This window comes from Castor canadensis, chromosome 11, assembly GCF_047511655.1.
Source record: "Castor canadensis chromosome 11, mCasCan1.hap1v2, whole genome shotgun sequence".
NCBI classification, from domain to species: Eukaryota; Metazoa; Chordata; class Mammalia; order Rodentia; family Castoridae; genus Castor; species Castor canadensis.
Window position 1 is genome coordinate 45,463,374 of NC_133396.1, and position 27,627 is coordinate 45,491,000.

The 27,627-nt window shown below is 51.4% G+C and overlaps 2 protein-coding genes across 2 annotated transcripts; both read right to left on the reverse strand.

The window, feature by feature from the left end:
* Positions 1 to 281: 281 nt before the first annotated feature.
* Positions 282 to 16,763, reverse strand: Trarg1 (trafficking regulator of GLUT4 (SLC2A4) 1). The gene is made up of 3 exons (XM_074046546.1): positions 15,974 to 16,763; positions 4,598 to 4,730; positions 282 to 2,741 (listed from the first exon to the last, which is right to left on the reverse strand). The coding sequence occupies exons 1-3, from the start codon at positions 16,355 to 16,357 to the stop codon at positions 2,728 to 2,730; spliced, it is 531 nt and encodes a 176-aa protein (XP_073902647.1). The 5' UTR covers positions 16,358 to 16,763; the 3' UTR covers positions 282 to 2,727.
* Positions 16,764 to 21,371: 4,608 nt separating this feature from the next.
* On the reverse strand, positions 21,372 to 22,211 carry Bhlha9 (basic helix-loop-helix family member a9). Its single transcript, XM_020157904.2, has one exon. It carries the CDS (start codon positions 22,163 to 22,165, stop codon positions 21,440 to 21,442), a length of 726 nt encoding a protein of 241 aa, XP_020013493.2. The 5' UTR covers positions 22,166 to 22,211; the 3' UTR covers positions 21,372 to 21,439.
* Between the last annotated feature and the right edge of the window lie 5,416 nt (positions 22,212 to 27,627).

The window sequence follows — 27,627 nt, forward strand, 5'->3', positions numbered from 1 at the left end:
GAGCAGCTTCCTGCCCTCACCTCTCCAGCCTGAGGTCTTTGCTCTATGCAGTAAGACAATCAGACAGCCATTACCCACCTGCTTTACAGTGGGAGAAACTGAGGCCCAGGATGGATAGTGACTTGCCAGAAGAATGCCTTGCGTGGGCTGTGGAACCCCAATTTTGCCCACAGTCCCTAGGGCTCACCCATGACACAGAGACCAACTGACTGAGGGGACTGCTCCCCCATTGGCTGTTTGGGGCCCCATGAGCTCAGCAGTGCACACGTACAGGCAGGGGAGCACACAAGTTCAACTTTATTTCTCTCCATGCCAAGAAATACAGAGTCACCGGTGAGTGGTAATGACAGTCTTTGCTGTCTCGGCAGAGGCCACCCAGCCAGGGGACCACTAATGTTCATGCAGCTGGACCCAAGAAAGACAGCAAGACCACTGTCCCTCCTACTTTTGGCGTGGTCTGGAGATCTCAGGGCTGCAGGGAGCTTCCCGCAGACTTTTCTTATCCAGGGTGGGTCTCTCCTCCTGCCCTGTGCTCCCCTTTGCCTTTGGGGAGCTGTGTCCCTGGCACCATGAGAAGGCTCTCAGGTTGCTCTTGCCCAAATGAAAAAATGTCCCTGCCAACCATTTCCAGGCTGTCTGTTGGTGGCTTCACCTAAACGGCCCTCAACTGTTGTGCACTTGAAGTGTGAAGGAGTCTGTGTATGTGAGAGGGGCATGCACTGTGGCCTGGCGTGCGGGGAAGCTGCGGGGCGGGAAGGCCTGGGCATGGGTTGTGCTCCAAGGGCACAGAGGCTGCAGTAGGAGGCCCGCTCTGCCTTGTTTTCCCCACATGACCATCTAACCCATGTGGTGCCTTTCCCTCTCCTCCCAGGTCTTGAAGCTGGAGCCTCAAGAGCCTAGTGAAGATAACCACTCATGATCAGGATCCTGCACTTGGCTGATCCCACAGCCCTCACATCTCCCTTGGCCTGGCCTGACCTCGCAAGTCACACGAATACTCTGGGTTCATACCCTCCCTCCCCGAGCAAACAGGGACATCTCTATTTTGGCCTCGAGACTCCATAAACAAACCTAACAAGTCCCTGCTTTAGGAGCGAGAAAGGTTAGCATTTATTCTCAATGGGGCTTGATTTAGGAACACCAGCTCTGAAAGGATCCACAGGCTGCCCTTGTCCTCTCAGGAGCCTCCAAGAGTGTAGGGTATCTGGCAAGGGCTCTGGAGAGGTGGCACAAGGGTCTTGATGGGGCACAGGGGACATCAGATTTTCCCAACCCCAGGTCAGTGTGGATGGGGACCTGTCCCCACATTGAAGGCAGTAACTCTAAGTGGGGAAACCTGGACCCTTCCTTTTCAGGTCTGAACTGAAGCCAAAGGGACACACAGGGCAGGCAAGGCCCCTGTGGGCACAGCCTGTGCCAAAATGAGGGAGAAGCCTGGGGCCAAAAAGTAGCAAAGAGACAAAGGGCCCTGCTCAACAGCTGCCAGGTGTCTTGCTAGCTCCTAAGACACAGAGGTCATAGCGTCTGGCGCCTGTATCCTGGCACATGAGTGTCTTTCCCAGAAGCCCTCACTCTCCAAAGACTTTGGGACCCCTCACTCCCTAAAGACTGGACCCTTCAGCTAAGCCCTTCCCTCTCTCTTGGGACTTGATCAGAGAAATAGCAAATGTTTATAAAAATTCTCTGCAAGCAGTGCAAACACCCCTAATAGACATCCCCCTGGGGTGGTCCCAGAGCCACCTCCAGAGAAAGCCTGTGCTGCTCATGGACAGCCAGGGACACAAGCCCAGAGCATCCGATGGGGCTGGGCTGGGAACCTGAAGCCATGCCCCACCTGAGCCACACTGCATAGGTTCCCCAGGTCTTAGAGGAGGCCATGATAGAAGAGAGCTTAGGTCCCCCCACCTCCCTGGCTGACCTGGCCTGGGTCAGGTCACAGGAGCTCCTGGTTGGCACCCTAGGCTGCATGCTCAGGGGGTGTCAAGAGGCACATTGGGTTGTCCTGGGAGACACACTGGAGTCCTCAGCAGACAGGCTGAAGTTTGGGAAATCTTTGTGTCATCAACAGGCAGCACCTCTGCCTTACAGTGAGGATTTATGTGTGGCTATTGTCTCACCACCTTTGTGCCCACGATGTCCACCGCATGTGCTGAGCAGCAGCTTCACCTTCGGGTTCAGGCTGGGATGACCACAGGCACGTGGCACAGGGCACACAAGCAGTCTCCCCTCAAGAAAAATACAAAAGATGAAGGCCCTGCTCCTGGTGCACAGACACCAAGAGCCTGCGTGGCGGCTTTCTCTCCTGTAGTTGGTCTTATTCGTGGGGCTGGTTTTCTTCTCATTCTGGCAGTTTATGCTGCTTGGTAGGTCCCAGGAAATTGTGGTGGTGAGAAACAAGGCAGAGCAGTGGGGTCAGAATGCCGGAATGTGTCCATGAGATTAAACTGTATTCTTTATTGATTTCACAGTATATTTTATTTCCTTCCTTCCTTCCTTCCTTCCTTCCTTCCTTCCTTCCTTCCTTCCTTCCTTCCTCCCAATTTTTCCATCTGGTATGTGCTACAATGGGGTGCTTTGAGGTTTCTCTCCAAGTTTGTGCTTTTGTAGTTTGGAGACAGGTGGGCATATGGCAGCCACCATCCTGTCCTGTGGTTAATAGAGTGCGTGGGTTTGGAGCTCTCCAGCTGGCCAGTGTCTGCCTCTGCTAGCATAGCTCCCTGGTTACTTTTATTTATTCTGAACTGTAAAGAAAAAAAAACAAAAACAGTTATGGTAACAGAGCTTAGAACATTGGATCTTCACATCCTGGATTTGAGGATCTGGTTTGTTGCCTAGTGGGAAATGGTAGCAAGAATAAGACACAGGGTCCAGACTCCTGCCAATGAGAAGACCATGGCCTTGTTGATTGGCTCAAAGGTGAGCATGTGACCCTAGCTGGGCCAATCAGAATCAGTCCTGGGACTTTTACTCTGTTGACAAAGAGGAATTTTTTTTTCCTGTTTAGTTACTGGAGTGAGTAACATGTGTGCCACTACTGGGCCACTGCTTGTTGTCATCTCGCCATCATATGGAGAGATCCTGCCTAGCAATGAAGCCAACACACTGGAAAGCTGGACAAGAGTGAGACAGACTCCTGACACCATTGCTTGAGCGCCTGGATACAGTCTTGCCCCGAACTAGAACAGTCTATGCTGAAAACTTTTTATTTTTATTTTTATTTTTTTAATTTATTTTTTAAATTTTTTATTAGTCATTTATTCACATGTGCGTACATTGTTTGGACCATTCCTCCCCCCTGCCCCCCATTTCCTCCCTCTCCCCCCACCTCCCTCGCTTCCAAGCAGAACCTGTTCTGCCCTTATCTCTAATTTTGTTGAAGAGAAGGCATAAGCATAATAAGGAAGACAAAGCATTTTTGCTAGTCGAGATAAGGATAGCTATACAGAGAGATTCCTAGCATTGCTTCTATGTACAAATGTGTTACAACCCAAGTTGATTCATCTTTAACTGAGATGAAAATTTTTTATTAGTGCTAACAAATTCCTTTTGCCAATTCAAGTTCAGTTGTTTCTTGTTGTTGAAAGAATCTTGCTAAAATGATGAGCAGCAATAGAACAAAGGAGACAGGGCAGTGTAAGGTAATGCTGGGCTTAATGCCCTGGGCTAGCGGCCCCTGACTCTCACATACCTGTATGTCCACTGGACCCTGCACTAATGAAGTAAACTGAGGCTCAGGGGGCTTATAGAACATGCTTCAATTTTTACAGGAAGACCTGAGGTGTGCACATGGACTCTGAACTTGGAAGGGTGATTGCAAACCTGCATACTTCCCTCTCCCCAGTGGCCAAGGTTGGCCATGGTCCCACGGCTGAATTCCAGGCTTTCTAGGCCAGTATGTCCCCACACAAATGCTCCATCTGGGAGTTTTACTAAAATGCAGATTCCTACTCAGCGTGCGAGTGGGGTGGTGCTGAGATTCTGCATTCTGTCACAGTCCCAGGTGTTGCTCCTGCTGTAGGCCCATGGAGCACTTTTTTGAGTAGCAAGGTCTTTAGATGAAAGGTGTAGCTTGATCACTGATGGGCAGACATGTCCAGCATGCACTGTGCATGGAGCCGCTCTGAGCTGGATAACCCCAGACTCACAAAGCTGTGTGGACTTTATGAGAAGCTGAGAGTTTACCCTTTGAAAAGGGTTCTCCTCCTGGGATGGCTTCACTGGGCCACCTTCGGGTGCTTACAGTGCTGCTTCCTGACTTTTTCTACATGCATGGTTTGCATGCTGTTTACAAAGCAGAGCCACATCCATTATTTCTACACTGGAGGCTTCTTCCTGGCCCTTGACACATGAAAACACTGAGGCCTGACCAGACAGGACACTGGCCCCAGTCTCAGGGCCGTCAAAGTTGAGACCCTTTTACTGATACAGTATATCCAACCATAAGATGACACAGAAAATCCATCCCTATTCAGGCGATCACTGCTGAGGCCTGGGCCACTGTCCTGGACTGAGAAGGTAAATATACCCTTCCCCACACCCACCGCTCTTGCCCATGGACTCGCCTCCAACCCCGCCCCTCCATGCAGCTGGGTCTCACCTGCAAAGTTCACAGTGACCGCCACAATGATGATGACGATCCCCAGAATGATGAAGGTAATGCTGAGCAGTCGGGCCAGGCGGCCCAGTCTCCGGGCCCCATCCAGGTCCCCCTGTTGCACGCTGCTTCGAGACTGCAAAGAGATGGCAGAGACCTCAGGAAGACTGTCCATCAGCCCCTCAGATCTGGCAATGGCCTCCAAATGGGCTCCCAGACATGCCAAGTCCTCACTGCCACCCACACCCCAGCAGGCTCTTCCTGGAGAGGTGGCCTGCACCTCTTAGGGGGACCCCTCACCAGGCCTGGCCCTCATTGATGGGGGACAGCTGAAAGCAGAGCCAAGCAATACAGGGCACTTCCTGCCAAGATGGTGCTGGGACAGGGTGGTGGTGGCAAGTGGTTCAGTGGAGACCCAGGGCCTGAGAGGTTGAAGCCGGTCTAAGCCAACTTGTAGGAGCAGACAAGCCAAAGCCCCTCTGGGTCCCAGCTTGAAGCTCAATTCTGCATCCACTTTAGCACCAGAAGGCAGCTCTTATGGTGTTTCTATGCCTGATACTGCCTACTTTCCTCTGTGAGTCTTCCTCTTGCCACAAAAGAGAACAAAGGCACTGTCTTCCTTCTCTCTACTCCCACCCAAGACCATGTCTTTGTTCAATCAGGCCCCCTTCCCCATCTTACAAGAAAAGTGAAGGGTCTTAGGTTGTCCTGGAAGTAGGGCTGGCCTATCTATCACTCCTTGATGAGCTGTTTTTCTTGGACCTAGTTAATGAGGTTAAATTGGATGGATGAGGGTAGGGATGGGCAATTTAAGGACCTGAGCAGGTTCTGAGTGCCTTGATAGGAGGTACATTCAAGCATCTGCAAGGGCAGCCCAGACCCCTGCCTGGAGTGGTCAAGGGCCAGTGAGCTCAGATTCCTTGCCCTAGAATCCTCACCCTAGAATCCTTCTGTTCTTCTTGGCTTTGTGGACTTGCCCCAGCCCCCTAGGGACAGGCAGGGGCAGAAGCCACCCAGGTGTAACTGCTTTCAGGGCCTTGGGTCAGCCATTCAGTTGTTTTATTTTCTGATTTTTAGAGGCTCCTAGGTGTAGCATGGAAATGTGGCTAAGTACCTTGATGGGGACAACAATGATGCTGCTGTGCATGATGATGATGATGACCCTTACTTTGTGCCAGCAGCTTGCCACGGATGGAACCTAATGACCTCCATTTGCCTCAGAATCATCCAAGGCCGGCAGTGCTGCCCCACTTCACTAATAAAAAAGTTGCGGTTCTGGGACGTGACCTTCCCCTGTTAGGGTCATGTTCTCATCAGCTCTCAGAATTCTAACCAACGCCTCCCTTTCCCCCCAACAACAATAACTCTACCCTTCTAGGACAGTGTGACATCTGTTACTTGCCTTTTGTGACTCCTGCCACTTAACTACACCCCAGTAATTTTATTTATTTACTTTTTGGTGGTACTGGGATTCGAACTCAGAGCCCTGCACTTGAACCACACCCTAAGTCTCACACACTGGTTATTGACAACAGCCTGGAGTCCACCCTCAAGGTCATGGTTCCTCTACCATCATCTTGCTAATTTTTGTCTTTTTTTTTTTTTTTCTGTGTTAGGCAAGGGCTCTACCACTGAGCTGCAAGCCAGGTCCCCACCCTGCTCACTTGTTTCCCCTCCTAGTCAGTTCCATTGCTACCCCCTCTCTAGCTTCCTCTCACTGCTCTTTCCACCCGAGCCATGACAACGACCCCCTGAAGATGCCCCTGGTTCCCCACCCCACCATTTCATACCACAGGTGTTTGTGCCAGGCACTGAGCAAGGCCTCAGAATGTGGCAATGTGCAAGAAAGTCTCAGCTCCTGTGCTGTGGGTCTTATGACCTGCTAGATGCCTGTGCAGTCATGCAAAATTGCAACCATGGCTAGTGTTACAGAAGAGAGATACATGGTCTATGAGAGCTTAGAACTGGACAGGCAGAAAGGCTTCCAGGAGGAAGCTTCCTGGAGCTGGCCTTGAATTCATGATCCTCTGGTCTCAGCCTCCCAAGTGCTAGGATTAAAGGTTTATACCACCATACTTGGCAGAATTGAATAAATTCCTTTACAAAAGGAAGATGAGCATTCCTGGCATGTGCAAATAGCATGCACAAATGTCCTGGATGGGAAATATGTACATGTTCAGTAAATGGTTGTTGACTGAAGGAAGTAGGAGAGACTGGATGGAGGCCAGTGTGGCTGGAGCTGGCAGAGGGAGGTCAAGGAGGCTACAGGCAGGACCAGGCCTGGCAGGGCTCTGCCAGAACCAAAAGGAGGTGGATTTCTGTCTCCAAAGCAGTGAAGGATGTAAGGCCAGGGACAGAGGAATGAAATGATTGCATGCTGGCTTCTGAAAGTCCCCCTTGGACAGTTGTGTGGGGATCAGAGAGGAGGCAGGGAGTCAAGTCAGGAGTTATCGCACAGGCCTGTAATCCCAGCATTTGAGAGGCTAACACAGGAGGATCTTGCATTCAAGGCCAGGCTGGGCTACATAGAGAAACCCTGCCTCAAAAAAAAAAGTTCAGGGAGACATAGTGGTGGCCGAGGCAGTGTCACCTGCTCAGTGCCTTCTGGGGCATCTTCCAGGGCTCCCCATTGTCTACAGAACCAAGACCAGCTTTACATTTTCTGCTTTTGATTCTCTTCTACTCTCTTCCATAACCTCTGGGACCAGCAAATCTGAGCTGCTCAAGATGTGAGCACTCACTTCCACATGCCCCTCCTTTTCTTTTTTGGTGGCACTGGGGTTTGAACTCAGGACCTCACCTTGCTAGGCAGCATCTCTACTACTTGAGCCACTCTGCCAGCCCGCTCTGCCATGTGTCTTTGCTCCTTCTTATGCTCCTACTTCCCTGTAACACCACACGGCCACATTCTCCCCAATCTTCCAGGACTGGCTCTGATGCCACCTCCTCAATGAACCCCACCAAGATTCCTCCACACCTCTGCCAACATAATAAACAGAACTCACAATATGTGTGCATTTGCCTTGTGCCAAAAATTATGCAAAGTGCTCACCCTCTGTTAGGGCATTTCATCCTCAGAACGCTCCCATGAGGTAGGGATGAAGCCAGAGCGTGGATCCCTGTGTGGGCACCATAAGAGAAGCAGTTGGTGGAGAAAGACCAGATCCACAAGGGCCCCGACTGCTACATAGGGAGTTTGGATTTCATCCTGGAGACACTGGGACCAATGAAGGACCTTACGTGGCGACATAACCAGACTTGCATTTTGGAATGATCTGACTGTGGAGAGTATGAAGTAGAAAGGTGGGGACGGGGAGCAGGCAGATTCAAAGACCTGAACTAGGAACAGAGAGACAGCTCAGACTGGAGAAGTTATGAAGCGAGGTCAGTTATGTGGGAGGGGAACTCGCTGGGAGGATTCCCAGTTCCTGGCTTGAGGGATGGATGAGTGGAGGTGCCCTGCTAGAAGATGGAGGATGAGGACCTTTCAGTGTGAGACCTGATCAGGCGGAGATGTCTGGACACTGTGAATGTGTTCCTTCCTTGCACAAGGCAAATGCCCAAATAATGTAAGGTTTGCTATTATTCCAGCAGAAGAGGTGGCATTGGAGCCAGTCCTAGAAGGATGGGGAGGCTGTGGGCATGTGGTGTCGTGGGGAAGCAGGAACACAGGAAGGAACAAAGGCGCATGAAGTCAGTGCTCACACTGTGTGCAGCTCCATGCAGTCAGAGCAACAGGCCCAGAGCTCAGGAGTCATCAGGATGGGGAAAAGGGGGTTTTTCAAGATAGGAGGAGGAAAGACCTAGCAATGAAGGACAGCATGATGAAACAAGGAGTGACTGGTGCCACTCCATGATGTCCCAGGGTAGCAGAGAGAGGCCCAGGGGTGAACTGTGAACACAGGAGGTAAGTTCCTGTCCCTGGAGCTGGAGGAACATAAGTGCAGGTGGACTCACATATACCTCCACAGGTCCTCAGGCAGGTCTGGCAGGAATTTGTGAGTGTTTGTGCCTGCGGGCCTCAGGGTTCTTAGTGACAAAGGGCCCGTGTTATCCAAAAGAAGGAAAGAGAAGGTGGGACTGGCTTGAGGAGGGAGCATGGGTGGGGCTCAGGTTACAGCCCTTCCTGAGACTCACAGGCCCACCTGGACACGAGAGTGACCCACCCAGGAGCAGGTGCAGTGCGGCCTTCAGCTCTCTGGCAGTGAGAGTTCTGGGTGACAGCCCAGGTTCTGCAGCCCAGCCACCTGGTGCTCACCCAGCTCCATCATCTTAGCTACACAGCCTTGGGCAAGTGGCTTGTCTTTTCTATGTTGTAATTTCATCTGGAAAATCAAGATAAAAAAATACTACCAGGGCCAGGGATGCGGCTCAGTGGTAGAACACTTGCTGGGTATCATTCCAGCATCAAAAAGAGGGTGTTGCTCAAATGGTGGAGCAACGGCCTAGCAAGCACAAGGTCCTGAGTTCAAGTCCCAGTACTGCCCCCAAAGTAAAAAAAAAAAAAAAGGACCTATTTGTTGGGTGATTGTGGAGAAGCAATTATGAACTCCTCCTTGGGTCTCCTATGCATCTGGTACCCCTCTCTTTTCCTCTATTACTACCTTGTGTCATTGTTCCTGGTGTCTGGGAACTTCCTTCTCTAGACTGTAAGCTCCGGGAGGGCAGGGACCATGCAGCCTCCATCTTGGTATCCCTCGCATCTAACCTCAGGCCAAGCCCCATAAGATTCTCAGTAAATGTCTGAGAAAGAACACATTTAAAGGAGCAAGAAAAAGAATGAGAGGCGAGTCTGTTTTCTAGCCTGAACTTAGCCAGTGGAATGCTCAAAGTCAATAGAAGAGCCCTGAAAGATATAAGGACAGTGGGTCCCAGTGGAAAGACACGTGACATCTGGTTTGGGTCCCACCATACTACCGCAAGCCACCTGGATCTGCCTGGATGACCAGCTCGGGTCACGGAACTCATGACTTCAGTGGCTAAGCAGCATCAGGAGGAAGAGGCAACACAGAGAGAGGCCTTAGATTCTAAGAAGTTCGGAAATAGACATTTGGGACTGCCAAACACGGTAGCATACAACTGTAATCCCAGCTACGCACAAGGCCAAGGTAAGAGGAGCAAAAGTTCCAGGTCAGCCTGAGCAACTTATTGAGACCCTGTCTCTAAATGAAAGGTTTAAAGGACTAGGGGTGTAGCTCAGTGGTGGAGCGCTTGCCTAGCATGCATGGGATCTAGATTCAATTTCCAATACTGAAAAAAAAGGACAGGAAAAAGACAAAAAAGAAATTCTGAAACTGCCTTCAGTCATTGCCAAGGGACTCCTCAGCTGTAAACAAAATGCGCAGAGGGGCGGGAGCAGGATTGGAGGAGTCTTACCCTAGCTTTACAGAGAAACAGCTGTGCCTGCAGTAACGGTTCAGGACCGCGGATAGAGGCATGCGTGTGCCTGCTTGGGTAGGAGGTTGGAGAGAAAGCCGTTTGTCCAGCCTCCTTAAGTCCAGTCTCTCCTTTATCGACAAAGCCACGCGTCCACGCATCTTAGTCACATGTGTGCCTTTGGGCCTGAGAGACATCATTGAATTTGCAGTGACACCCATGGTTGGGGCTCAGTGAATGAATGAATGCTTAAAGAATGCAAGTGTGAAAAAATGTGTTGTGCCTACAACTCAAATAATCAAGTTACCAAGAATCCTAAGGAATAACACATCAAAGCCACTCAGGAGCTGTGAGGTGCTCCCAGGTGCCACAGGATCAATCTCCAGAGAAGGGGCTGTCCGGCAGCCTCCACCAAAACCACAGACAAGGCCGGGCACTTTCCCCAGATGGTATAACAAAGACTTAATTATCCCCAAACTGGTTAAAGTCAGAATTTCCTGTCCACGAGGGATTTCCCCTTTCCTCTGACATTGCAAAGCTGCATTAGTATTAATAATTACGGCAACCCCTTCAGCATTTATCCTGTGCCAGACTCTGTGCTGCATGCTTTCACACACATTCGCTCATTTAACCCTCTGCCAGCCCTATGAGACAGATGTTTTTATTCTGATCATTTTATGGATAAAGAAACTGAGGCTAAGGTAGGAGTTTGTGATGTGAACACATCACTTGGTCAGAAGGGCCAGAGCTGGGATGCACACCCATGTCTGTCTGATGCCTGCTTTTCCTCCATTGCTGTCAGGGGTCACCCTCTGGGGTCTCGCTACCCTCAATGGCAGGAGGCCTTGCTGCATACAAGAACATGGTCATTTTTCAGCCTGACCTGGAAGTAAAATCTGACCACCCTCGGAGGCTCACAGAGGCCATAGTGCAGAGCAAGGCTGGGTCTGCTCCTCTGACAGAGCCCTGATCCGGCAGCCTTGGCCACAGCAAGCCCCCGCTAAAGTTATAGGAAAGGGACCCTGCTCAGCCAATAGTCTTTTCCTGATGGGCTTAGTGCTAGTGTTAGGAGAACTGGGGAGGAAGAGGCAAGAGATAGGGAAGTGGCTTTTCCCCCTCCTGAGAACGCTGATGGGTTCTCAGCTTTCCTAGGAGTACCACACCATTCTTGTCCCCAGAGCCAGATGTAGGTGGGGCCGTGGGAGAACAATGGATTTAGCATCCACTGACAAGTCTCCTACCAGCTATCCAACCCTGGCAGGGCCCTGTTCTTCATGGCCCAGCTGCCTCATGTTTAGTGGGGACAGTCAGTCAGACTGTCACCTCATAGGAGAATATGCAGACAGTGGGAAGCTCTGGAGAGGCCGGCAGGGAAGTAGGTCTCCTTCTATCCTAGGGTCTAGGGCTTGATCCCACATTGGTAACCCCTGGGAGGGGACTTCTAGTGAGGAGTTCTGAAGTGTCCCAGCACAGAAGACCGGCTCTCTTACCACATCCTATCCCTCACTCTAGCCCTGCTGCTGTTGATGGGGAGGGACATTATGTGACACCCCTAGATGAATTATTGACTCCCTTCTTCCACAGGGAATGGGAGCAGCCTGTGAACTAGTCTGGCAGTACATCCAGTAATGCCCCTGGCTCCCAAGAAAGCAGCTGACATGTGATGGGTAGGAACGCGGTCACTCATTCTGGGCGGCCAGGCTGCGTTCAGTTCTGAGTTTCCCTCATACTAATGGGTCCCTGCATAGCTATGTGCTGCATTTCTCATCTGTACAATGAGAATAAACAACACCCGGGCCGCACAGGGGTACAGTCAAGTGAAATGAGGCAAGGCACGCAAAGAAGTGGGAACTGTGCCAAGCACTTAGGAATATTATCCCCTAACACTGAGCTCCCTCGACTTCCTTCTGCCTGGCTCCTGATATTTCCCCTTAGACATTCATTTCCACAACTACACTCCACCCCTTTCCATCACCCCCATCTGCATCCTTCTCTGAAATCTCAGCCTCAACATCTCTCCCACCCCATTACACTGTGGCACCGGCCCCTGGAGTTCTCTGAGCCCCCAGCCCATGACTCCTCCAAGGTTACTACCCACGTTGGGCCTCCCTCCCAGCCTCCTTCCTTTGTCATCCAGCCCTATGCTTCTGCATGTCATTTCAGCCATTGCTGCCTGCATTTTCTGTGCCACCTGGTCCTGCTATCATGGCACTACTGCCATCCCAACCCTTGGGTCCACACAATGCCTAATGTCTACAAACCTCCACCTCCAGCTGAAGTCAGTCACACTGCAGTGCAGGCTCATGCATGGCATCCCTGATTCATGGGTCTTGAGCCTTGGCAGAATCTCTGGCTATTGACCAATGTGTCCCTGGTCACCACCCTTTCACTCTGCCACCAGACCCCTATGGAAGGCAAATGACCTTGCTTTCCACATCCCTGGGAAATGGAGACCACAGAGCATGGAGGCCATAGGCCAACCCTGTTCCTCTGAGTATTTCTGCCCGCCTGTGCCCTCATGGCTTCTCCTCTCCAGGGACCTCGCCTTATTAATCACCACCCCTCCATTGTCTAAGCCTCTCCATTGCTGGGGCACCAGGCTTCTATGAAGGGCCAACCCAGTGGACATGCTTGCCCTCCTTGAACCTGACCTCTCCAGAGCTTTTGTCCACTCTGTCCCTCTCCTTCCTGGATCTCTTTTTCAAAACCCTTTTCTATCCACTTCCCTTTGCCCACCCTGTAAGTGTTTTATGTCCCAGAGGCTCCCTCTAACATGGTGCCAATATTTTTGAGTTGCACAGCCAGGAACCTGAAGCAGCTTCTCCTGTCTCCTTAACAATTTGCCCACAACTATATTCCTTCTGAGCCATTGCTGAGTTCAGATCTTTACCATTCTTGCCTGGACATGGGGTCTCCCTGCTGAAGCCCATTTCCCACAATGACATTGAGTGTTGATTTTAAAGTAAGAACTGACCACATCATACCTTGGCTTGAAACTCTTTAGGGGTTCTTCAGAGTCACTAGAATAAAATTTAAATTCCCAAAGCAAGTGCCTGCCTGCCTCCAGCCCCCACCACACTCCCATACCCTTGTGCCTGGCCAGCCAGACCAGCCCTTATCTTAGCCATCTACTGTCCAAAAGCCTAGCACAGTGCCTGGTTCCTAAGAGGCACATTCATTCATGACATCCTCTGCCATTTAGTTCCCTCCAAACAAGCAACTTGTCATTTAAGTTGATCAAATGCAACCAATTCTTAGAGCATTTCCAGAACCATCCTTATCATCACCACCACCACTACCACTAACCCTGACCCTAGCCTATACTCTCAACACCAAATGCCAGATTTAAGCCTTCAGCCCCTCCTCTCACTGACCACCAAATGGAAATGTGACCACACTCCTCAGTCCACCACCCTGCCGTGTGCATGCTACCACAGGAACTAAGCCTAAAGACACTTTGCTAAGTGAAAGCAGCCAGTCACAAAGGTTGTATGACTCAATTTACACAAAGCATTCAGAAGAGGAAGAGCCACAGAGACAGAAAGAATAGTTCTTGCCTAAGGCTGGGAAGGAGCAGGGATGGAGGACAATCATAAAGTGTGTGGAGCTTCTTCTGCAGGTGAGGAAGACACTCTAAAATGGATTGTAGTTAAGTGTGACTCTGTGAGTACGTGAAATCCACTGCATTACCATTCAACAAAAAAAGAATGAAATTCTGTCATTTGTCACACTGGTAGCCACCATTCTATTCTCTAAACAACATAACCAAACCCACTAAAACTGCTGAAAAAGGAAAAGGGTGAAGAAAGAGTAATATATTAGGCTGGTGGAGAAGCTCAAGTGGTAGAGTGCCTGCCTAGCAAGCATGAGGTCCTGAGTTCAAACCCCAGTGCCACCAAAACAAACAAGAAAGAGTAACATAGATGGGGTAGCTTGATCGGAATACATTACATGCAAAGCTAGGTCAAAACTCATCTCAAATCCTTTCCTGTAAGTCCCTCTGCATTATGTAACTATACACCCCTTTGTACAATTAATTTATGTGAATAAAACATTTTAATAATAATTTTTTAAACCCATTGAAATGTATACTTTAAATGGGTTAAGTTGTATGGTATGTGAATTATATCTCAATAAAGTTATTTTTAAAATCCCACAATGATGTGGGTGTAATGGTGTACCTGAGATCCTAGCACTTGGGAGGCTGAGGCAGGAGGATGGCAAGTTCTAGCCCAGCCTAGGCTATGTAGTAGGACCCTGCCTCAAACAAAACAAAATACAACAAATAACGCAATCCTGCAGTGGATTGCTTTATTCCCATCCCCCACTAGGGACACTCCCAGCAGCACTTAGGCTGTTTTTAAGCACTCCCATTTCACCCTCACAGCTCTCTAATGCAGACATTAGGTTAACGCCCGTTTTGCAGATGGATAAACTGAGAAGTTGGAGTGATTTGCTCCAGATGACACAATTCCCTTGTGCTTGTGTCTAGCATGGCACTTCTTGTAATATGTCGTAAGGACCTGTTTACATTTTCCCCATATTGGACTGCAGTCTCCTGAGACTTGGCCATGGTGTCTGGTTTAGTGCACCAGTGTATTATCTGCACCTAGCACAGCAGCCATTATACTTGACTCAAAAACCCAAAAAGGACATAGAAATGCTGGGGGTGCATCTCAGTCTTGGGGCCAGGCTCCCTTTCACAAGGGCAGCTCCTATTCAGTCTGTAACATGACTGTCCCATTCCCTCCCCCGCCGCAGCCACTCCACAGTCTCTAGAATCTGTTTTCTCCTGAGTCCTTGTGTGATTTCCCTCCCCAAAGTCTGTCTTCCCTCCTGGGACCTTTCCCTGTAACCAAGAGATTGTGTGGCAGGCAACACAGGAAGTTCTTCAGAAGGCTCCTGCCCATCCCTGTCTCTTCAGCCAAGTCCCTCACACTCAAGAACACTGACAGTGTCCCCTGGTGTCCTGGCAGGAGGTTCTGGATCTGACAGGGGTCTCCCTAGATAGAGACTGGGCCTTCATGAAAGGGACAGAGATGATTGAAGACATATGGCTTTCTCAGAGCCGGAGTGACCACAGTTCCTAGGGGCTTGGTAATAGGTGACTCAGCAGCAGCAGGGTCACTCCAGAGGAAGCAGTGTCACCTCACCCAGTCCTCTGGCCCTAATCAATCCTTCTTGGACCTCAAAAGTGACTTGCTAACATCTACTGACATTTTTTGTGAGATCTGTAAATAGCTCTACCTGAATGGCTTGACTTGAGCCAATCTACTCAGAATCCCACAGAACTGAAGACTTGCCCACATGCCCTCCTTGGCAAAGCAAGCCCTGCCCTCTGACTCTCAAAATTTCCACTCATGCCCAGAACTCCCTGCTCTAAAGACAGATGGTGAAATCTGGGTAGCCACGAGGTCCAGAGGGCTCCAGGGAGAACTACAACCACCCAGGAGCAACCTGCCAACATCCCCTCCCCATGCTCCCCAAAGAGGGAGCCAGGCCCAGAGGCCTTCAGGGCATGGCTTGGAAAATGAAGCTGGCAGAGGCTGGTAGAATTCCTAGGGGCCCAGGAGACCTGGCTTCCCTCCTGGGTATATATGGGGCCCTGGGACCCCCTTCTGGATGCAGTTTCTGCTGATACAGAGCTCTGTGGAGGAAAGGTTCTTTGACACAGCCCCTCCAAAAAGGCAGGCCCCGCAAACTTGGCTGTCTCTCTGCTCTGCAGAATTTAGCTCTAGGTGGCTCCTGAGTCCTTCTCCCCCAGCAGGGATGGGATGAAGCTGGGCTCTGATGCCCAAGAGCAGAGATGAAAGAGGCACAGAAACAGAAATCCTCAGTCCCTGGGCCCCTCTGGAAGAAGTAGGGAGATGAGGAAGTGTCTCCCACCAAGCCCCCAGGACTCTCTTTTCTCTGTGCTCTGGTGGCATATGTTATACCCCTTCCTGAGAACTGGCCTTCCAAACCGTCTGGGCCTAGCCCCCACCCCTGAAAAGAAGTACTTACCATGATTGAAAAGATGAGGGGGATGAGGTTGAGGGGCCAGACGGGGCAGAAGCAAGAGGCGATGGCAAGAACGAGGTAGTCATTGGGGACTTCCTGGTCCTGGGCATAGGAAGTAGTGATGATGGAGGATGCCCGCCGTGAGCTGGCCCGGGAAGGAGAGCCAGAGAGGGAGGCATCCCGGTGCCGCTCAGAGATCACCTTGAAGGGCAGGCTGTGGCCATTCTGCTCCAGGTCCAAAGCCCCAGACAGGGACTTGGACAGATTCAGGGCTTTGTCACCTTTATCTTCCACTTTGGTGAGGAGCTTCTCCATCTCAGGCAGGTCCAGCGGTGAGGTGGAGCCCAGCTCCTGCGCCCGGGGAAACTGAGGCACTGGGTTGGTCATGTTGGCCTGGGTCCTGGGCTGCTCCAGTTTCAGGCTGGTACCAGGAACTCCAGAGGGACCTCAGCACATCATTCCCCAGACCAGACTGGGGGACCCAGGGCAAGAGCAGAAGGGTTGCTCAGTGGACCGAGGGCCAGCTGGGTGCTGGAGGATTCAGAGAAGACCTTTCGAGGCCGGCCAAGTTCAGAGGCTGGAGCTTGCTGCTGGATCCGCGGAGATCCTGGGAATCTGGAGCCTTCCACACTGTTTAAGTTTGAAGCCAACTTTGCTGGTGCTGCTGACAGCACAGATGGGCGGGAAAGCAACAGAATGCTCAGAGAGCAGAGAGGAGAATGCTCCTCTCCAGTGTAAGGCTGAGGCTGAGGCTGGGAGGCTCTGTGTGTGTGTGTGTGTGTGTGTGTGTGTGTGTGTGTGTGTGTGTGTGTTTGTGTGTGTGTGTGTGTGTGTGTGTGTGTGTGCACCACGAAGCCTCCTTCCTTCTCCGCCCTCCTTGGAGATGCCTTTTCAATTCCCCTCTCCCCAGAGAACCACCACACTAACATCCTCCCTCTGCCTCAGCCCAGCCCAGCCCAGCCCAGCCCACAAGGACTTGCACAGCCTCTGGTTTCCATTGCCAGCCCCAGAGCCTGCTCATCTAAGCCAGAGGCTCAGGATGGGGAAAAGACAGTGTGTCACAAAGTCACAAAGGCATGTGCTTCAGCTTCCTCCTTTCTGTTGGGAAATGTTGGACCTAACAGATACCATCCAGACCTTGATTCTTAAAACCTAGAGGCCGAAGCCTGTATGAGGCTCAGGAGGGAGATGTGAACGTCATGTGGCCCCTGGAGGATCCAGCAGAGCCCTCTACCTGGGTTTCTAAGCAGCTCATCCAGGGCTGTGAGGGACCTGTCACCCATCTCAAAAGGCCCACTGGGCTTTCCCACAGTGCTGAAGCAGAGACCTTCTTGGTCAGGGCTGCTCAGGCAAGTGCCAGCTCTGACGTGCCTTGGGTCCTGGCTGTCCTCTGATTCTCTCTGCCTTTGTTTCCCTCTTGCATTCCTCCTGTCTCTGCCTCCTGTGTTCTCGGCACCTCTTTCTCTATCACTGACCTCTCTCCTTACCTTGTTTTACAAGGGTGACCTGGCATCACCAGGCATATGTGGGTGGTGTTGGTAGGTGGGTAGTTTAGAGGGGGTATATGGAGGCTTTGAAAATCCCACGGCCTTGTGTGATGTAGAAAAAGAACTGGGAGGGCCCCAGAGGTCATGGGGTTCAAATCTATGCTATTGTACTTTAGCAACTGAGGCCCAGAAATGGAGACGCTCACCTCCACCTGTATCCCAGTCAAACATCAATTTCTGGTCTAGGTTGTGGGACAGGCTGAGAGCAAAAATGACCATGTTAGTGGGAAGAAATGACTTTGGATTTTGTATCCAGCAGACCTCAGAAATGCTGCTTCCAGTAAAGTCCAGACTGGACAGGTGGAGGGAGTGTGAATGAACAGAGAGAGCTGGTGGGAAGGAGAGAAGGAAGGCGACCCCAGGAGAGTCGCAGGCAAGGCTACCTGAGAGTGGGGAGGGGGCACCTGTGGAGCAGAAAGGACACCTGGCAGCTAATAAATTTTGAAAGTGTTTGTGGCTTTAGCATGAATTTTCAGGTTTAATAAACTATGTTAAATTAACTTTTTTTTTTGCTCAATAAGGGAAATCCACTGTTATCTGCAAAATGCAGCCCTGGGAGAGGCACCTCCTCCACCTCAGACCCCAGCAGGCCCTTACCCACCCAGGTCAGAAGTGTGTGTGTTGGAGGCGGGGAAGGGGGGCATTTCCAGAAATTTACTGATGCCTTTCAAATATGAAAACCCCCTCCAAGGAGGCAAGTTGGGTCCCTGATACCGTCAGGCTGTTGGTCACGATCCAGGCACACAGAATTCCATGTCGCAGCCTGGGAGCTGCCCCTTGATGGAGGGACCCAGGTTCTCTGCAGGGCCCATAGCTGTCCAGCCCAATTTGGTAGCCTTTGGTCACCTGTGGCTACTGAGCACTTGACATATGACAGTCCAAATGATGATATACTGAACATACAAAATACACAGGATTTTGAAGGCTTGATACCAAAATAAACAAGTAAAAGTAAAATATTTCATTCATACATTTGTATTGATTGCATGTTGAAATGACAATATTTTGGAGATATTGGACAAAATAAAACATTAGAATTAGTTTCATGTTTCTTTTTTACTTCTTATGTGCCTTATAGAAAAATTTTTTTTAAATGGGTCTTACGTTATGTTTTCATTAGGTAGCACTGGCCTGGAAGACAGAATGAACCAGACATAAAGAGGCCTTTTTGATTTAATAAAAAGGAAAAAAGCCAAGAAATCCCCAGGATGGTCAGTGACAGCCATGTTGCCCAGATGGGTTGGGGACCAGGCAACCCTCTAACATCTGCCAGGGTTAGAATGCTGGGTTTGCAGTGCCACCTAGTGAATGATGGTGATGAGGGAATGACTAAATTGGGGCAGGGAGTTTGGGCTGCCCAGTAACCAGTGGCCCAACACCGCCAGCTGGACAAGGTCCCACTCCAGTCTGCAATGGTACCAGATATCTCCTCATCTAGGTCATCCATGGAGGCCCAAGATTAAATGCATACTACAAAGTGGGCTTGGCCTGCCCAGTATTCACACAGCACGTTTTTTGGTTGTTGGTTTTTTTGTTTTTTTTTTTAATTTACTCCACATAAAAATTTGGGTTTCAGGCTTTTGACATAGAGATCTTAGAATTCTAGGCCAATTTCCCACAGAAATTGGGTCAACTCAGCCTTTGCAAGGGCTTTGAACTCCTTGGCCAAGCTCATGTTCACATGGCGAGACTACCTGAGGACCTGAGTGATAAGCCCTGACCCAATGCTAGGCAAATATGTATCAGCATGCAACCTGTGGGTGTGTGCTCAAGCAATGATAAACAATGAAGTAACTGTTGCAGACTCCCTGGATTATAACCCCTGCCCAGGCAGTCTCTCCTTACAGCATCCTTGTGAATACAGTATGTCTGAACGGTTTCCACTTGGTGAGTGCTTATGTGAGCCAAGCACTAGTCTAAGTGCTTTAAGTGCACTGTCTCAGCCTGCACAGCAGCCTTTATGCACGCACTGATTTTAGCCCATTATTATTGTACAGATACATATTAATATGTAGATGGGAACACAAGGCTGAAAGCCTTTGTGTGATTTGCCCAAGGTCACTCAGCTAGTAAATTAGAAGGAAGTAGTCACATTCCTAGGTTGAACTCCGTCATCTGCCTCATGTCAAGTGTCTACCTGCAGGGGGCACCCTTGCTGTTCCTGCTAAAAATGTGGCTGGGTGAGTAGAACCTTCTTTATTGTAAACATCTTCTCATGTCTGTGGCTCAACTTTCTTTCTTTTTTTTTTTTTTGGTGGGGGGTAAGGGGACATAAGAGCAGTACTAGGATTTGAACTCGGGGCTTCAGAATAATCTTCTTTATTTTAATCCTGGAATTTAGGAAAATAGAGCTTGCTGATTGTTTTATTATTCTTCCAGGGAATGAGTCCCTGAAGCCAAGGCAAGGCTAAAAGCACTGTCCAGGCTGGTCTATCATAAGACTGTAACAATAAATAGTCATAATTTTTTAACAGCTTGTAATTTCCAGAAACTATACATTATGAACCTTGTTAATGTCACAGTCACCCTTATCCAAGTGAGAAGTGAGGAAATGGCAGGATTTGGAGCAGGTGTTAGATTCCTGGCAGGTCTGGCTCTTTCCTCTCCACTGTCCATCCATGGCACTGTCCATGGCTCAGTGGCAGAACTGAGGCCAGGCCTACATTGTGCTCCTGACTAGTCCCAGAGTCCAAGCCTTCCTGCAGCCTATGCCACAGTCTTGACTGTGAAATTAGGAGACTGAAGTGTTATGGCTGGGAATAGGATGCAAGTGTGCCAGCAACATTGAGATTAGCAGAAAGCAAAGACATCTCTAATTGTGGCAGTAAGCTTTGCCTCAACTGTCCTGTGGAACCCTCACTCCCTCCTGGTCTATGCCTAAGGGCATCTCTTCAGTGTCTGTGGGGCCGCCATTCTGAGCTGGCAGCATGTACCCCTTCCCCTCAGTTGGTGAAAGTCCAGCTCTGCAACGAAACCAGCCTTCCCAATGTTCCCTCAACCACCTCCCTATAATCTCTCCTGGATTCCAAGGCTACCTGTCATCACAGAGACCCTGGTCCACTATTCCCTGGCAGCTCTGCCTGTCACTGGGATATAAGCAGGACTTCTTGACCCTCCTGTCCTTAGCCCCCACCTCCTGCTTCCTTCCCTGGGACTAGCCCACACTCTCCTTTTCTGGCAGCCCTCTCTGTGGCTCACTGCAGACAGCACCTCTGCAGGGAGGCTGATCACATCCTTAGCTTCCCAGGCCTCGTGAAACTCTCCAAATAATGTCCTCTCCCACTTCTAGGGCCACAGGGAGGAGTGTCCTGTCAGCATGTCTCTCCTCACTGTACTTAGCCACTCCTGGGGTCTTGTCATGAACCAGGACAAAGACTATGGACTTTGCGCCCTGGCTCAACATTCCAAGGTACACCTACGGCTCTTGGGCTCTCCTGTCCCCCTGGGCCACTGAGGCCAGTGGAGTTGTGGCAGCAGACAAAGAGGATTTTTCTTTTCTATTTGGCTGCTTCTCCTGCCTCTCCCAGATCAGACTTCAGTCAAGGACTCCAGCAAGGGACAGAGGCCCCATGTTGCCCTTAGACCGCAGCAGGTGCCCACCCACACTTCCACACAAGTTCCCCTGTCCAAAAGCAGCAAGAGAAAACAGGGCTCAGAGGCACAGGAATGCAAAGGCCACTTTCCAAGAAGAGTTCAAGGTCAAACCTAAGGATCTGGCTTCTTTCTCAGAGCTGCCATCCCAGGCTGGGATGTGGGGGTGCCGCCCAGTCCCCCAGACCTTCTCCTTTCCACGGCAAGTCAGCCTCCCCTCCCACTCAGGTCGCAGCCCATTCGGTTTTGCTGTCCAGGACCGTTTCTGCAGTTATCCTACCATCCTCGCCTCCCCCCAGGCCTAAAGGTGCTCCATGACCCGATGACCCGGTCAAGAGTGCTGGTGGCCCAGCCCAGGAGCCGTTCGCAGGTAGCCCCGCGGCCAGGGGATCGGCCCAGCAAGGGCAGCCCCGGGACATCGGCGCCAGCTTCCTCCATTAGCCTGCGCCGAACCCGGAGCCTCCGTCACCGCCCTGGGCCGGCCCAGGTGCGTGTGCGGGGCGCACGAGACGCAGCGTGGGGCAGGCGGCACGAAGTGACCGGTGGCGTCCCGGCGATCAAGGCTGGGCCCTGCGGACGGCGGCGCGGGCCGTGGGGGGCTGAAGCCCGCTTCCCCAGCATCCCCGGCACGTATGGCCTGACCGTGACACTCGAGGTGGCCGCAGGGCCAGCGAGGCGCGGGGCTGGCGCGCAGCACAAGGGAGAGCGCGGTGATGCGGTGGATGGCCCTGCGCAGCGTGGCGATCTTGGAGAGCCTCTTGCCGCCTAGGTCGTGCCGCAGCGCCCGCCGCAGTGCGTTGAAGGCCTCGTTGTAGTCCAGGATGCGTTTGCGCTCCCGCACGTTGGCTGCCATGCGTCGCGCCTTGGACCGCACCGGCCTCGCCCGCTTTCTGCCCGTTGCCTCTTCAGCCTCCCCCAGGGAGGCGCAGGGGGCGCCGTTCTCCTTCAATAACTCAAAATCCCTCCCAGCCTCGGGGCAAGAGTTCCCCAAGTCCTCTACAGTGCTCTCGGCCCCCTTCAGGCCCCTGAGGCCTAGTCCTGGCGCGCAGCGGAGCATGGTCAATTCCCGGGCCCTGCTGCCTTGGCTCCTCGTCGCTGAGGCTGGAGGTGCACCCTCTGAGCGCTGGCTCCTGCAAGCTGGACACTCCCTGGACTGACTCTCTCTAGCTGGGCTTTATGGCACCACGTGGCTCCCTGCCTCCCCATCCATCCATCTCCCTCCTCCTGCTTTATTACCTGCCCCCAGGTATGTTGGTGAGGGAGGAACTGAGAGGAAGGAAGCAAGTGAAGAAGCTAGCGAGTAGATTCTTGTACGCAGACCAGCTGGGTAGCCTGGCCACGCCTGGAGTAGCACTCCAGTCACCACGAGGAACCTGTTCTTCCTCACTCCAGGGGCCCTCTTTCTCCTGACCCCAGATAGAGTGCCAAATTTGCCCCCCCCCCACAGAACTGATAAGCATTGTCACACGGAAGCATGGCACTGGTGGGTTAGGTGTGTTTTAAGAACTTTGAAGCTGGACAGGATGGTTCATGCCTGTAATCCCAGCTACTCAGGAGGTGGAGATAGGGAGGATAGGGGTTTGAGGCCAGCCTAGGCACAAATCTAGCGAGATCCAATCTCAACAAATAAGCTAGGCATGCCTGTGATCTCAGCTATGTGGGAAGCCATAAGTAGGAGGATCGTGATTAGAGGACACAGGCAAAACCGGAGAACCTATCTGAAAAGGAACTAGAGCATAAAAGGGCTGAAGGCATGGCTCAAGCGGTACAGCACAAGTGTAAGGGCCTGAGTTCAAACCCCAGTACAGTCCTCCCACCCTTGAAAAAAAAAGAAAAAGAACCTTGTGAGTTCTTGTCAAGAAAGGTCCACAGGGAGGGGTGGATGTGATAGCAGGCCCTGCAGATGAGCGGAGTGGAGCTTCTGAGGTCCTCAACTACCAGTATGGGATAGGCTGGATTCTGGGCTAGGGATTGGGCCCAACTCTCCTCCAACCTACCTTGGGGTCCCCATCCTGCAGACAGAGGTGGGCTGAGTAAGCAGCAGAGGGTGATGCCTGGCTCCCTTTGTAGTACCCATCAGGGGCATCCTTTAGGGTCTAGAGCCCTTGGACAGCCCTCTCTCATAACCCAGCTCTGTCATGCTATGACCATAACCCGCACCACAACAGCGATTCACATTTCAAACAGAGCCTCAGATAAACGATAGTGCTTAATCCTAGAGAAAGACCCCCCTGGTATTTCAGGCATCTACAAGTAAGTTATTTGGAGCACCTTCATCTCCAAGCCACAGTCCAAACACCTCCCAAATGCCAGGCCTAATGTGGCTGTGGAGGCCATGTCCATCTCCCCAAAGAGCATTAGCAGTGACCCATTATTTCAAACTGTGACTTTCTGCACAGAGGAAAAGAACAGGGCTCTAGGAAGTAAACTGAAGGTATTTATTTGTGTGCTTTATTTGTTGTCTGTCTTGTTCACTAGACTTTAAACATCCTAAGGACTTTGTATTTCTGGGGTCTATTCCTCCCAAACCTACAATATATGCAGAATTAAAAAGTAGCTAGGACCAGATGTTTTCTGTACTTCATTGGCTTCCCACCTCCTGTACACAGCACACGCACCTGCATACCTCACACAGGAGTCCACACAGCTCCTGGGCTTCTGGTGTCTGAGCACCTGTGATGCTTGCCCACCATCTAACTCAAGTCACAGGACAGTGAGTGTCAGACTCACTGGGCCTCAGCGTAGGAGGCAGGAGATAGGCCAAAGCCCAGGCATCTGGTTTCAGAGTGCCACATTCCATGGCCACCTTTGCTCTCAAACACTGTCCATGTCCTTTAGCCCTTGAAGTCAGGTTGTTGAGTCACTGCCCTTGTTCACCCAGACAGATGCTGGCCCCAAACTCAATGGTGGGGTGTGCAGAGCACTTGGACCACTCAGCGCCAGAAGGCCAGATAGGAGAGGAAGTCTGTCAAGTGGGAGATCTCTTCCTTCCACCGCCCCAGCTCACAGCGTCTCTCTATGCGAACTCCTCCGCTTCCTTCTCTTTGCATGGAAGGTATCTTCTCCGTGAGACTGTAGACAGCACGGGCTATATGACTTGCTCGGGCTGGTGCAAAATGAAAATGGGGGGCCCATGTTGCAAAGTGTTAAAGCTTTGAAGACAGTAACAGCACAGCATTAAACTAAACCCAGGTGCTTCTAAGCTACTGTGCAGGGCCACGCCCATGAGGCCAGTCCTGAGTGTAGGTCACAGCCCAAGCTCACCTGAGAACTTAGAGGCCACCATGAAGAGGATGTAGGTGGCCAAGCATGAGCACCCCCATCTCCACAGAAGGATGGAGGTGACCCATCGAAAGGAACTTTTCTTCCTCTAGACCTCCAGGGGTCTCCCAGAGGGGAGAACTGACCTGAGCAGTACAGGAGCTGAGGGGAGGAAGCCAGTGGGTGATAAAGAAGCTTAAACTGTTTCTAGCACCTTCCTTTCTCCAGTGACTGCATCCTAGAAGTCACTCTCCACTATGGACAGGATGCTGCTGTAATAATTAATCAGAACCATCGCGGTCTTAGTAGTGCTGGCACTGACTTCCACGAGGTGCTCATCACAGACCAGGACCGGCACGAAGAGCTTTCAACACACATATCTTAGCCTCCCAACAATCCTATATGGAAGGCCTGTTATTATCAAACCATTTTACAGCCTAAAAACTGAGTCTCAGAGAGATCAGGTACTCCAAGTTAGAGGGCTAAGCTGCAGTGTAGCTCTGATTCCAAGACCAAGGCCTTAACCCCTCTGAACCGTGCCTACATTCTCAGCTCAGGGAGCACCCCCCTTCCCCTGGAACCCAAGCCCCCTACTGACCATCTGGAGCTATGAGAGGCCCGGTATTTACCTTTATTTATCTTTTAAAATAAAAGCTATTGAGGTTAGGAGTGTGGCTTAGTGGTAGAGTACATCCCTAGCACGTGCAAGGCCCTGGGTTCAATGCCCAGCACTGGGGGTTCGGGGGGAGTTATTAACGTACTTAATTTCAACCAAGGGTGAAAAATGAACAGGGTTTGACTGATAGAAAACATAGAAGGCTGAGGCGGGGCAAATGGAGAGAGACAAGCAGGAGACATCATGGGCTACAAGGCAGGAGAAGATGGAGCAGCACAAGGGCCAGCCTGCTGGGGCTGAGATCTGCTGCCTGGGGCGCACCAGAGAGCAAAAGTGACAGGCCTGTGTCCACTGGCTGACCCCTACTGCAGGTGAGGAGGGTCAGAGGGGATTCAGGATCTACTGCAGTTCCCAGTGGGCACCTGCAGGGAAGGTTTCCAGCAGCTTTGCCACCAGAGTTCTGGACTTAGTTCTGGTGGCCTGCAGTTGGTTGCCAGCCTCAGCGGCTTGCCGGCCTTTCCACCTCTGTGAAGCCAGCCCTGGGGTCCCTTTCCAGGGCTTCCTAACTCTATCTCAGGGTTTAGCAGATCACACTGAACCTCTGTGTCACCTCTAGTGCCTAGTACATAGTAGGTGTGAGGAAGTATTTGCTGGATGTTGAATTAATGCTGTAATTCTTGATATTAGGATAATCACTGCCAGGGATGATGATGTGTGCCTGTCATTCCAGCACTCAGGTGGCAGAGGCAGGAATTCAAAGGCCAGCCTGGCTACAGAGTGAGACCCTGTCACTGGGGGTGTGGCTCAAGTGGTAGAATACCTGTCTACCAAGTGTGAGGCTCTGAGTTCAAACCTCAGCACCTCAAAAAAAAAATTAGCTTAAAATACAGATTTCTCGACTGGCCCCGATATGAGTCCCCAAATCACGGTTCATGAAAGCAAAGTGATGTGGGAAGGGGACAAGTTTCCCTGAGCTGGGAGCGCGCCCTCCCATCCTTTCCCCAAAGAGTCTGGCTACTCCTCGCCGCCGTTCCTCCTTTTCCAGGCCGGTCCCTGCCCTTCCCTGCACAGGTCAGGAAATGGCCCACCGCTCCCGGTATATAATTCTGGGGCCATGCTCTCGTGACAAGTGGCCGGGCTCCGGTAGGGGCGGCCCCGCGGGATCGATCGTGGCGGGATGCGCTGGGCGCGGGGCGCGGGGCGCGGGGCGCGGGGCGCACTTCCGCGGCACCTGCAGCGAGTGGGCGGAGCCGGGGAGGGAGGGGAAGGGGGAAGGGGGAGAGGGATGGGGAGGGGGAGGGGGAAAGGAGAAGGGGAGGGGGAGGGGGAGGGAGGGGGAGGGAGGGGGCGGCCGTGATTTAGGGCCGGGTGGTTCCGCTGGCGGCCGCCAAGGTGCCTATTATCGCCGGGCTGGCCTGGATGTCAGGAATTCCTGCTCTTCCCTGGCAGTTCCGGCGTCGCTCCCCCGAGGGAGCACCGAGCTTCCATCTTGGATAAAAGCCCAGGACCCACCCAAGAAACGCCACCGTCTCCCTTCTCTCCCAGAACCAGATCCTCCGCCTTGCAACTCCGACCCCGCCTGGCTTAGTGCAGACCCAGCAGGTATGGGTTCCCTCTCAGGCTCTGCCCTTACATGCAGTCATTAAAAAAAAAAAAAAAAAATCCCTGCATTTATTTTGTGGTATTGAACCTAGGACCTGGTGCGTGCTAGGCAAACGCTCTACCACTGAGCTACCTATGTTCCCTGTCCCCATAAAAACTTATTGACTGCCCCCTGGTGTAATTACTGGTGATTTACAACTGTGGATAAAACAGTCGTCATGGAGGTCATTTGTCACTTTCTCATGGTGAGAACAAATAATAAAGACAATTATTTTTGCAGTCATGGGGGTGCCAACTGTAATCCCAGCATTTGAGAGGCTGAAACAAGAGGATTCTGAGTCCAAGGCCAGCCTGGGCTACATAGCCAAGATCCTGTCTCAAAAAAAAAATGATGAAAGTACTGTTAGAAGTATATTGGACAGTGATAAACACTACCGAAAAATAAAGACCAGGAAAGATAGAAAGTATGAGTATGTGTATGTGGGGTGACCAGAGATGGGCTCAGGGAAAGGCCAGCTGAGAAAGTGACCTCTAGGTAAGGTCTGAAAAGGACAAGGCATTGTGACTACCTTGGAAAAGAGTGCCTAGGCAAAGGGAACAGTATGTGTAAAGGCCCTGAGGCAGGAGGGTGTCTACAAGGTGGCCTGTGGGTCTAGGGCTGCATATGAAATGAGCTCAGATTAATGACTGGGACTTGGTGGTGCCTCATCATGCAGGCCACTGAAACATCTGCTTTTATTTTGCAAGAGAAGAGGAAATCATTAAATATTTCCTCCCTCACTTCATGACCCTTAAAAGACAAAAGAAAACCACTCACCTCTTCCTCTGACAGCTAGCGGCTGACTGCAGGCAGCACCCACCTTTGGTCTTAATGTCCTTGCTGCCTGTGCTCTGGGGGGTGACCTCCTCTTCCTCTTACTCCACCCTTTCTATTGGGGGCCCTCCCTAGTTTTATGACTTCCCTCTTCCCTGGCCCCTTCCTTGGAAAGACAATGTGCTCAGGCGGTTTCCTCCAAATTAAGCATCCCTGCTTCCTGGAA